General features: G+C 44.6%; 1 protein-coding gene across 1 annotated transcript in view; it reads right to left on the reverse strand.

The window, feature by feature from the left end:
* Positions 1 to 518: 518 nt before the first annotated feature.
* Positions 519 to 13067, reverse strand: part of LOC138568964 (immunoglobulin lambda-1 light chain-like) — a 54585-nt gene continuing 42036 nt past the window's right edge. Inside the window, exon 4 of the mRNA XM_069646714.1 lies at positions 519 to 1539. Coding sequence (XP_069502815.1) covers positions 1220 to 1539 — 320 coding nt within the window. The 3' untranslated portion in view covers positions 519 to 1219. The remainder of the gene's footprint in view (positions 1540 to 13067) is intronic.

The raw sequence follows: 13067 nt of genomic DNA on the forward strand, positions 1-13067 counted from the left end.
TGCACTGCCATATTTTGGCATTTTTTGGTACTTTAATTATTTGACCTAATGAACTTTACTTGTTTACCCACAAGATTAATGTAATAGTGGGATTGTAAACGTCAGTTTTTGTCCTTCCAAAAAAAGGAGCCAGATGTGGGTATCTTAACAACATCTTATGTTGTAGTTAGAAACCCTTACATGAACCGTATTGTTAATGCCATTAAGTAAATATTGTATTGTATTGTATTTGTTTTGTTTGATGTCTGTCCCAGTCACAAAACTGCAATTTCTATTATATTAACTTTACAATTAGTTAAAATGACCAGAAATGTCAACTTCTTGTTATGTTGTTGCAGTTTTATCAATGCAATCTATATATTCCATTCTGATGCATATGTCAGCAGCTACCAGTGTGTTCAACTTATCTAAAAATCATGGTTAACAGTTTCATTAGTCGGTACATTCTCACTATTGTGCCCAGTGGTAAATGTACAACTCAAACAAGCATGACCAAAGGAGTTATTTATTCACATATTTCAAAAATCTCAACACTATTTTTTACCAAAGCAGACACACAATTTCATATGGTCATGAATGGAGTAGACACCTTCCAATTGTAACCACTGCTCGCACGTTTGTGAGTTGTACAAGATTCAGCTTCTCCGTGTATCTCCTTGGTCTGAAGTGGCTCAAACCTTGAAGTGGTCACATAGACATTTGAGAGAATAGCTAGACACATTTCTACAGCATGCTCAAGACATTGGATCCGAAATTGTACGTCGGTTTACTCAGAGACACAGTGAGGGTTGTTCCATATCTTCTCCCAAGCTTGTTGCAACTGCACCCAGAGAGAAGATGCACAACAATATTTTGGAGGGTCTGGCTCATAGAGTATTTCTAGAATTGCGTGAAGACATAAGTGTTTTGTATTTGAAAAAAGATATGTTAACGAAAAAAACAGTGATCTTATTTTTCAGTATAAAGAATACTGAACACTTTGGTCAAAAGAAATATGTAGACTTGAGAGTTTCAAAGGAATTCAGTGTTATCTTACGAGAGTAATGTATTGACTACTGTCTTTCATGAAAGCAACATTTTGACGGCAGCATTTATGCGTCCCAGAAAACGTTATAAACAAGTCATTTGGTCTATATCTTAACGTATCCTTGTATATTAAGTTCTAGTTTTCAATGTTCATCAACTGATAGGTCTTCTTTGATGGACACACTGCATTCTCCTAGAACCCATTGCACTCTAATAGAGATTTTGAGATGACAGAATTGGAGGAGTCATGCCGTACCTCACAGGAGATAGAAGGGGAGTCTCTCCATATGCTGTTTGGCAGTTCCAGAAGGCTGCCCAAGTTGTAGTAAGCTTCATTATCCCACAAAGATGCTGTTGTGGCCTCTCTTGTAGTTGCATGCCCGTTGATTTTCCACGTGACTTCCAGGACCCCTGGGTAAAAGTTATTGACCAAACATAGTATGTAGAAGAGTGGAGTGGAAGGATCTTGATCACTGGTAAGAAGTGTAACAGATGGTTTCATCACTGCGCGGCCTGCAGAACAGACAAGAATAAGAGCTATTGACGATCAGCATATTCCATCCAATGAATTATCAGTCATGTCAACCCTTTATCATTTAACCATTGCATTTCCATAAGTCTCTTATTATGATGTTTCTGTTTTTCAGTCACTAGCAGAATCTTGAAGTTCCAAACGTTATGCTATTGTTTTGCTACTAGCCCACCTAAAAACTCTTCGAAACTTCAATTCACCTTTCTCATGATGGTGAACGAATTTTGTAGATATTGTACCAAAATGTGCCAATGCTTTATAAGGCTTCAATAGAAAAAATATGTTTTATGAAGACACAATTTGTGCCTTTTAAGAGGTCAACTACCAGTACTAGCTCTCTGAAAAATATGTATGCACTGCATAGGAACTTAGATTGGTTCATAGTCCAGTATGGCATTTTAAACTCCTAGAAGTAGTATCCTTGCTTTCTGCTTTTGCCATCGCCTGAGTATGTCTTCAATGCCCATAATTTCAATTGAGGTTCAGTACATACAGAAAGACAAAAATGGCTCACTGGTGAGATATGGTGAAAGAACATTACTGGTTATACATAAAACATGGTAAATCAGCCAAACATCATTTTAAACACCCTACACTAGGTTGCTTGAGACATAGAATTAATGGATTTCATGGGTCATACTGCAAATGCACTGCATTAGTTCTGAAAAACTCCAACTGTATGTTTCCTGATTTAAACTGGTGTTCCATTTTGAAACAACCGGAGGATGAGTGTGCCAAAGAATGTGACTTCTGCGGCCCAGAACATCAGTAAACATATGACAAGAAAAGGAAGTTTGGTGTGCTTAATCTCACACTCAACAAGCAGGTATTTGATAACCAAATGTGGTGATGCTTACGTTTATACCTCAGAAGGGTAGAGGCCGACCACAACAAAGCACAGCAGGATGTTGTTCTTAAATCTATAAGTGAGAAGGAAAGTGTTGGAAAGCAAAAGTATTCTTTATAAATTGAAATGCGGTCATCTAGCAGGAAACAAACAATGGTGGAACCCACTGATATGCTTAACATCGCAGTAAAGAAAAGGGAGTGGTGCATGGCCTGTTACTGACTTGCCAGTAGGAGACCATGTAGTGTGGTTCAAAGTGCCAAATACATTTAGGACCTTAATTGTATCTGAATATAGATTTAGCGTGTAACCAACCATCCATTCTATGATGACCTAATTGCAATCACTAAAGTTGATGGAAGTTCCTTACCAGATGCTGATTAAGCCAGCAAATGATCTATGCATGATACATAACAGTAGCAAACTAAATGCAGAAGAAATGGATAGGATGAGCCAAAGGCTTGTGATATTGATTGATTGACAGTAGAGACAACACAGACCCCTGAAGCAGATCATTTATAAGGGGAGGATATAATACAATAGGTGCAGCATACCATGCAAAAGTGGCACCGGACCAAGCCTGGCCTCCACCAGATAGCAAAGCAAGATGGAACGTGCTGAATGCCACTAAAAGATCTGACACAAACTGTTCCAAAACACTAACAACATCCACTAAAAAGTGGGACAATCCTGAACAACTTGTCTTTAATGTCTGTGCCCTTTTAGTTTTTTATAATGTGTTTCTCAATTGTTCTCTTTCTGCATGTTTTAATCTTTGGATTTCCGATAATTTCTAGAATGTATGATTATATTTGTTTTATGATTTGTTTCAGTAAAGAAATTTCATATTTTATGATTTGTTAAGAATGGAATTTATCATTTGTGATTATTAACAGTGATTATTGGTCTTTGTGTTAGAGGCTTTGCTGTAACTTTAGGAGCCCTGAGGAAGAGCCCTTAGGCTTGAAACACGTGTAGGCTTCTTTTCTCAATGCCACGGTTACATTTTCATTGTATTTGTTCTTGATTTAAACATATTTTGAATCTTTTATAGATAACAAGTTTATGAATTAATCAAGTGTGTGAAATCCTTTACTCCGAGGTATTATTCAAACCCAGATTATATGCAACATGTGGGTAGATGCGTAGGTATCCTAGGCAACTTGTTGATGTAACTACTAGGACTGATTCTCCACTATGGCAGACCAATTTTCAATGTTACAGGGATGCATAGCATCTACAACCTCTAAAGAATCCTGGAGATGTGATGGTGTGGCAAACACATGTAGAGGAATGAAAAACTGAAATAAGATAAAGAGTTGTATTAACTATGGGTATTGAATATGCTCTGTTTTCTTTGGAATGCCTAATTACAGGGGGGGTCATCTTCATTACTGCCACTGTTCCTTGTCATATTCTTTACTCATTAAGGATGTCCACATCCTGCCTAGGCACATTGTGATTTTTCCCACCTTAAAATAAACTATTGTGGGGGGCGTGGCCAACAGCCGAATGATGGAGACGTAAACTTTCACCACTCCCGTGCCGCCGGCCAGATCCTGCACACATCCTGCTTAAATTGCAACCGTGAAATGCCCAAAAACACTTCACCGACGCATGAATATTTGTTGCATCGATTCGTGTAGAATCGGATCTGAATCGGGGCGAGCTCCCAAGATGGCTGCCGTGGATTCGCTGTAGGCACAGTGCGCGGCATATAATCGTGGGTGCCGCCGAGGAGAGAAGAAAGAGTGACACCACCTGCAACACCGCGGATTGCCCGGAAATCACAGTACCCTCGACCTGCTGCTGGCAGAGAGACCGCGAGGCCGCTGGGGACACTCATAACCCCCTCCCCACCTCGTACCAGCCCAGACAAACAGAGCAGCAACGGCGCTCCCACCCCCAGAGGCGACCGCAAGAGACTTGTTCCCCCCCCGCTGCTGATAATTGGTGGAGGGGAGCGGGAGGATCCTGCCGGCGAGCGCCATAGAGACTGGTCCTTGGGGGTGGGGAGATACAGCCAGCTCCTGCCGACACTCATCCAATGGTGCAGAGCACAGTGAACGAACCGCCACGACCTGCTTTCTGAGGCACTGCTACGGCACGCAGGGGGAGCCAACAAAGACCACCAAGACCCTCAGCAAGGTCGCGGGCGCTCCGCACAGCGTAGAGCGCCTGCTGAGTTCCCCGTGACCCGGAGACACTGATCCTGCCTCACTACACCTGACGGAAAGCACACCGGTAAGGAGTGGGGGGTAGCTGGGAGCTGGTGCCACAGACGAGAGACGCTGCCTGCCCCCCCGCCACACCCGCACATTAAGGTGGATCTGATAATCCCACCGTACCCTCCTGCAGCTGAAGGCGCACACTGTACTACTCTCCCAGGAGTCAGCCGAACAAAGCATGCCACGGGTGGCGAGTGGCAAGAAATGGACCTTCCCCAAGTCCTATACTGGTGTTAATGGACACTAAGAGGTGGGAGAGTGCTCCCGAAACCCTGGCACCAACCCAAGCCTAACCAAAGCGCCACAATATCAGGGGCACACATACTAAAAGGGCCCACTGGTGTCATCCATAGAAAGACAGTCAAGCCTCACCAAATAGCCTATACCAGGCAAGTGCGCCACGAAAAGTGACTGCACATACAGCCGTACGGAACCACCCCAAATAGTCTGTTGCAACTCACAGCGAAAACACGTTACAGCAGCAGAAGCTGCCTTCCCCCCGGTTGTGGGGTGCACAAAGGAACTCAACGCTCATTGGAGGCTCACCAACACGGCTCCTTCCACCAAATCCCACCACCACAAGAGACGAACCAACACGTGTGCCCTGCAGCCAGAGTGGGAACTGCACTGTACTCCCGAGCAAGGTGACCACAACAATGAAAACATACGAAAGGGCACGTCCGCGACTAACACAACCTCAAACGGAACCCAGAGGCTTGTGGTCACCCCTCTCACAAGACGGAAGCAGAGTATCGGAGACATACTTAACATAGATCCACAAGATCACTAGCCACACTCCACCAAGACCCAGTGGTAATTACCCCCCTCGTCCCGGAATCATCTGCTTATCCAAGCTGTCACCACCTCCCACCTCCAAACAAGGCACTCACTTCCAGCGCGCCGCTTTACCAAATAAACAAAATGGGGAAGGACAAGCCCAGGAAAACCTCTACACAAAGCAAAATTGAGCAATATGCAACCACATCAATGTCTCGCTCCCCTGAGCAGCTGCCACCAACGGAAGCAGACTGCACGGAAGATGATATCTCCCTCAGGGACATAATGAGTGCCATTGCCAGCTCCAGAACAACGATGGAGAAGAAGATGGACAGTATTGGCATGGACGTGTCCCTATTAAGACACGACCTACAGAAGCTAACCTCGCGTACGGGAGAGGCAGAGGCACGAATCTCGGAAACTGAAGACAACCTACGAGGGGTAAACTGCCATATGTCCTGCATGCTAGCATGGATCAAAATCCTGGAATCAAGAGTGGATGACAGCGAGGGCAGATCCCGTCGAAACAACATCCGCATACTAGGCCTCCCTGAGAAAGCAGAAGGGGCTTGCATGCAACTATTTCTTGAAGAATGGCTTATGAGCACATATGATGCAGAGTCCTTTTCCAGGTTTTTCTCCATTGAGCAGGCTCACCGCATACCAACCGGTAAAGTCACACCAGACGCACCGCCACGAACAGTTATTGCAAGATTCCTCAACTACAGGGATAAAGACACTGTGCTACAGCTGGCAAGATCGAGAGGGACAGTCATGGACAACGGATCAAAAATTGCTTTCTTCCCTGACTTCATCAGAGAGGTGCAGAAAGCACGCCAATCCTTTGACCCACTCAAAAAATGTCTGCAATCAATGGGAGTCAAATATGGGCTAATCTTCCCTGCCCAACTCAAAATATTTCATAATGGCACAACGGTGCACTTCACAGACCCCAAGGAAGTGTGGAATTGGGCTGAGAGTCACATAGATGGCAATTGCGGCACCGAGGGGAAGAAGAGAAGGGAACGCAACAGACCACACCCTGAGCGACCACCAGATCTGCAACCGCAGCAACAACTACAAGTTGAGATCCCGCAACAAGGAAACGAATAATAAGATGCAATATCACGCAAGACAATGATGTCACTGCAAGTGAAAAGCAAGGGAGCCATGCTCCACACTGTAAACCAAATCACAAAGCATATTAAGGCTGGCGGCTAACTAGCAGCCACCCCCTAGACAAGGAAACAAACTCATAGCACCAAACAAGAGTGCTATACTGCCCATATTCAATCTATACCCAGACTGTAGAGCCCGGCTAACACGGAGCGGGCATATGTGAGATAAAGTTTAACTGTTTATAAGTTTATGTTGGGCCGACAGATGCTTCAGTTGGGGGTGGAGTATGGGGAGGGTGGAGTTGGAAATAATGTTTTTATTCAATGTTTAGCATACAATGGCACTATGAGCACAAAGAATAAGGCAAACGCTGTGATATATCATATCTTGATAACATCATCACAATGGCACCCTATGAAACACATCCGGGAACCTAACACCCAAACACCCGATGGCACCTCAGACTGCTTCAAACAATAGGCACCTAACGCTCCTGACATGGAATGTGAATGGGCTAGGATCCAGCATTAAAAGAAGACTGGTATTGAAATACATAAACAGGCACTCCCCAGACATAGCCCTCCTAACCAAAACGCACCTGGCGGGAACCACATGCAAATTCTTCCAAAGATCCAATTACTGCACAGCGATACATGCGGTTTTCTCCATGGGGGCGAGAGGAGTGCTAATACTGATCCATAAAAGACTTACACTGGAGATCAAGCACATAACGCAGGACAGAGGTGGTCGCTATGTACAAATTCAGGCAATGCTCTGGAAGCAAACTCTGGCGATTATGGCAATATATTCCCCACCAGCCCTCCTTAATACTCTGCTAGCCGACATTACCCCCATCCTGAGAACAAGTATGGCAGACACATGGGTAATAGGAGGGGACTTCAACGAAGTAATGGACAATGCCTCAGACCGCACGCACTTGAGAAACAGAAACCCTGCCACCATCACCAAACTGGCCGCCTTTGCATCCGCATTGGAGCTCTGGGATACGTGGCGAGACCTACACGGGGAGGAACGTCAATATTCCTTCCACTCAGGAGTGCATTCCTCAATGTCCAGAATAGACTATTTCATCCTACCAAACCAGAATATCCACAAAGCTTGCAACGCATCCTTCCTCCCACGAGGCATCTCTGATCACTCCCCATTATTACTTGAACTGGAAACAGAGAGGCGACGTCCTCCTCCCACATGGCGGTTTAACTCCTACTACCTAGGGTTCCCAGACCTACAAGAGAAGATAGAGGCAGCCACCTCCAACTTCTTCGATCTAAACGCAGGCTCGGTTGATGACCCCACTATACTATGGGAAGCATACAAGCCAGTCCTGAGAGGCAAAATCATCTCGTGGACGTCAGCCAAAAAAAAACACAATGTGAACTGATCATAGAAGCTGAAAGAGAAGTTGTGATCAAAGAAACAGAACACAACACTAGTGATACTCCCGAGACAAACGGAGCCCTAATATTGGCACAGAAAAAGCTGCATAATCTATCTCTGGACTGTGCCAAAAAAGCACACGGTGCCATGAAAGCATGCCTATACGAAATGGGGGAAAAAGCTGGCAAGCTGCTTGCATGGTTGGAAAGGCGTGATGAGGGACAACAGAAGGTAAAGAGCATTAGGACAAGGAATGCAGAAATAGTCTCCTCTGATGCAGAGATAGCAGACACTTTGCTGACTTCTACGAAGAACTCTATACACCTCCCAGCGGCACAGCAGCCAGCACCATACTTGACAGCACCGATCTCCCAACACTCACCACGGAGCAAGCCAACATGTTAGATAACAAAATAACAGAGGATGAAATATCAGCAGCTATCACCCAACTCCAAACAGGCAAGACCCAAGGCCCCATTGGTTTCCCACTGGGCATTTGGAAAAAATTAACCATATAGACATATCTACCCACCTGCTCAACATGTTCGAACACTCCCTAATAAAGGGTGAGCTCCCGCCAGACATCCGCAAAGTCTCAATAATAGTGATCCCTAAAAATGGCAAACCCCCAGACGAGTGCGGCTCCTACAGGCCCATATCACTAATCAACAGCAAAGCGAAAATACTAGCCAAAATACTAGCTAACAGACTCCAAACGGTCATCACAGCACTGATCCATCCGGACCAATGCGGCTTTATGCCTCAAAGATCAACAAGAATGAATATTCGCAGGCTGCACTTGGCACTGGAGAGAGCACCCGCCCTACAACAATCATTGGCGCTGCTAGCCATAGATTTTGAAAAAGCCTTTGATTCGGTATATTGGGAGGCTCTGTGGGCAATCATGAGAAAGATGAAATTTGGTGAACCATTCATAAAATGGGTACAGCTTCTTTACAACAACCCGTCGGCAGAGGTAAGAGTGAACGGGTGGACCTCGCGCAACATCCAACCAGGAAAGGGTACCAGGCAAGGGTGCCCCCTCTCGGCAATGCTGTTCGCATTAATAATTGAACCGCTAGCAGTCACTCTGCGGGGCACAACCACTTGGACAGGTTTCCGGTGGAACTCAGATTGGGAAGACAAGATATCCCTATACGCAGATGACCTCCTGGTATATCTAGGCGACCTGGTGGTCTCCTGCCCTATAGTCACTCAAATATGAATAAACTACGGAGCCTTCAGCGGCCTCAGGGTGAACTTGTCCAAATCCGTGCTCTTTCCGGTGAAGGGAGTAGACTGCATACCGCCACTTGGCTCCTCATACCAAATCGAACTCACACAGTTTCGATATCTAGGCATCATAATCGCAAATAACCTGGATAGCTACGTGTCCCAAAACCTACATCCATTAGTTAAGAAATTTGTGCAAAATGTAGTCCACTGGGAAGCACTGCCACTGACACTATTAGGCAGAGCAACGCTCTTCAAGATGTTTGCTCTACCCCGGTTCTTGTACATCTTTCAAAATGCCCCTCTCCAAATCCCCATGCAGAGTTCCATAAAATAGACAGAACAACACGTAAACTATTATGGGGAGGGAAACACCCAAGGATAGCTCTCAAAACCCTCCAACGCTCAGTCTGTGGGGGGGCGGGTATAGGACTCCCGAACATCCAAATCTATTACTGGGCATCCCAAACGGCGACGGTAAATGACATACTACATAGCAACCCGAAACTCCCCCACATACAAGCCGAAATAGCTGCACGACATGACATGTCCCTGAATCGAAAGCCTCTAAAGCAAGAAGAACCGCCCTCCCGAATGTTCGATAATAGCGCAAACAGCCCAAATATGGAAAGAAACACATAAAAATATCGGTTGGGATAATAAAATTACCCCAGTCCAGCCCACCTGGAATAATGTCCACCTTACATGTCTCATTAAACTCCCCAAATGGCCAAACTGGGCAACAGCCGGTTTACAAACCATTCAGCCAATATATGTAAATAACCAAATCATAACGTTTGATGAGATCTCGGCCACATACGGTCTTCCGGCCACCACGCACTATCACTATGGACAGCTACAACATGCACTCACCGAACAAAGGGTCCAGTTGTCGGACATACCAGAATGCACGCCAATAGAAAGAAACATGGTCATGATAGTGTGAAAAGCAAGGTCACATCCACCATGTATAATGCCATCTCCTCGTTTTCCACGAATGAGCCATCGAGTCTGAATATGAAATGGGAAAGATTTCATTCTTCGGGTAGTGGGCCCAATACTACCCGAAGAATGGATCTCGACCCTGATGTATCCCAGAGACACTGCAATCTTGGCTAGAATCAGGCTCATCCAGCTGAAAATACTTCACAGAATATATTACCCCCAAGTAGCATTGTACAACTGTGGTAAAACGACCGACCCCAAATGCTTACGCTGTAAACAAGAAGAAGGAACCTTCTACCACATCCTATGGCAATGCACACAAATACAACACTTTTGGTGAAAATGTAGTGAAAGACTCTCTAGGGTCATGTGCTGACCAATTCCAATCGACCCCAAACTCCTGGGAATTGAAGAGGAAGGGGAAATGTCTCGCTTCAAAAAGCTGCTGCTCTCAACATCCACAGGAATAGCCAAAAGAAACATTGCACAACTGTGGGGCTCAGAAACAACTCCACATTATGACCAATGGACATCAGATGTAGACGCTATCATCCGAATGGAACGCCGAGTCTACCAAGCAAGAGGCTGCCCGGGCAAGGCAGATAAAATATGGGGGTAATGGGAACAAACGCTGTAAAATACGCACAGAACGAACTAATGAACTCGGGTGCGCAACCCTGCCACCACTCCAAAATACAACACCACTACCTGTCATCACCCGAATGTGATAAGCAAGAAAGTGCCAAATTTGTATTTGTATATATATATATATATATATATATATATATATATATGCATCATCTGTTCATAATGCTCCTCCATCTGTATGCAAAGTTATATGTTTGTGTATTGAATGTCTTTGTATGGAAGGACGAAAATGCAATAAAAATGTGTTATCCACATATATGATGGCCCAGGTTGAATCTCTGAGAGCCATCTGTCTTAAACTCCTTTGTCCACTAGTTCCTCTATCTGATGCTGAAGCTCCAGATGTTATGCCAGATACCCTAATGTTGACAAAAGCAAGATCTGTTATCTACTCCCCTAGTCGTTGGGTGATATGGGTGTTGGGACAAGCAGTCATTGGGCCTCATTACGACCCAGGCGGTAAGTTACCGCCTGGGCCGTGACTTTAGCACCATGGCGTAAACTATGTTTACGCCATGGTGGTTGGCGGATTTACCGCCCCATTCCAACCTTGGCGGGGTGGTAAATCCCCATTTTCCCATTTAGCCTTCCCCATTCCCATTTTGCCCCATAGGGCATAATGGGAGTGGGGAAGGCGTTAATTACGCCACCGTAAATTACGGTGGCGTAATTAACTCCATGGTCCCTTAGCGCCATGGATTTTAACACCTGGTGTTAAAACCTCCATGGCGCTAAGGGACCTCGTACTCAGGCGGTAAGGGTCGGTGCTGTTTACGCCGCCGTAAAACCCTTACCGCCTGAGTCGTAATGAGGCCCATAATCATCATCTAGGGCCTAGGGTTTGTAGGTATTTAAGAACTGACTTAGCCATTTAAGCCACATAAGCAGTCAGACAAAAAGCTAATATGGATCTACTAATATGATTTTTGAAAGCTACATCCAACCTACGATTATTAGCCTCTCTGAGCATCATGTCTTAAGCTGATACAATGTATAATGTCCAACAACCACTTGCACATAAGCCGTCAGTAATGGTCTTGACCCCTGCAGGTTATATATTTTCATGAATTTGTAAATGGATACATTTTCCTATGTCAACCCTCTCTCTCTAGATCACATACTTTATGTTGTCATCCACTGGCAACCAGGTCAGAATTGGACCCCTGTATTTGTTCTGAAATCTTCAATAGAAAGGGGGTCTGGTTGAAAATTACAGATTCCTCCTCAAATGCTGGGAAATTTCATTCACCATATCCTTGAACATTTATTTGCCCTTAAACTCATTATTATCCCATTGTCCTTCATCTGAAGAAAAGAAAGACAGTGGTGATGTCAAATATGTATCAGATAAGGATGAAGAAGTACCCCCAAACCACCAGGGAACTTCTTATTGTCTAACAGAATCTCAGTAAATTGCTTGATATGAGATTTAGAAAACTTTGACGACAATCTGTGTGAGCTGGTACAGCTCCAGGACATGCAGCTTTTAGCAGGTCTGAGCCCAGGTGATTATATTGTGTTACCCTCTTTCTACCCTCCATCATGTAATCATCCAAAAGATAAGTTATTGGCACACAGGCCACACACCAGGCTGTCTACTCTGAGGAACTGTTATCACTATTAAAGAACGGGCACAATTGCTGGTCCCGCATATCCTCCTGCTGACACATCACTACATGCTGCAACTGCTGCACCGATTTACATTTTTGATATCTGGCTGTGTCAGTAGTGTAAGACGGTGCTGCCTCATTGCTTGTACTCAGATGTCATTCAAGAGTGGGAGGCAGCTGTGCCAACATGTTGCAGTCTGGCCACCATGGGGTGTGTCGTGGCTAGCTGCATTCTTGCAGCACCAGCTTTGCCTCGCCACATATCCGTCCCATGACAGACAAAAATTCAGATGTAATCACAGGGGAGATCACCCTATGAAGGAGGAGGAGCAGGGGTTGAAAACATGTTTTGTGGTAGTAAAAAGCACAAAGTGCTTGTATGGGACACCTTCAAGCATAAGTATGGGCACAAGGAATATTCACAAAGAGATTAAATAGATATTGGAAAGATGACAATGGTAGTTCAGAGTAAATGAGAAATGAAGGTTGCACTACAAGTGTTCATTCCTATTTATAACTTGTATTCTAATTACTTTATTGTATGTGTACTCTAGCCATTAGGATCTGCACCAGTTCGCTTTGAAAAAAAATAACCAACAATCCCTCTGAAAAAAACATCTGATAGGTTAACCCTGCACACTACAATCGATAAATACTTCCTTATGTTTTTGATAAAACTATTCACAGTCATTCAATTGTTATAT

The sequence above is a fragment of the Ambystoma mexicanum genome, chromosome 2q (genome assembly GCF_040938575.1).
Source record: "Ambystoma mexicanum isolate Mex_15411 chromosome 2q, UKY_AmexF1_1, whole genome shotgun sequence".
Taxonomy (NCBI): domain Eukaryota; kingdom Metazoa; phylum Chordata; class Amphibia; order Caudata; family Ambystomatidae; genus Ambystoma; species Ambystoma mexicanum.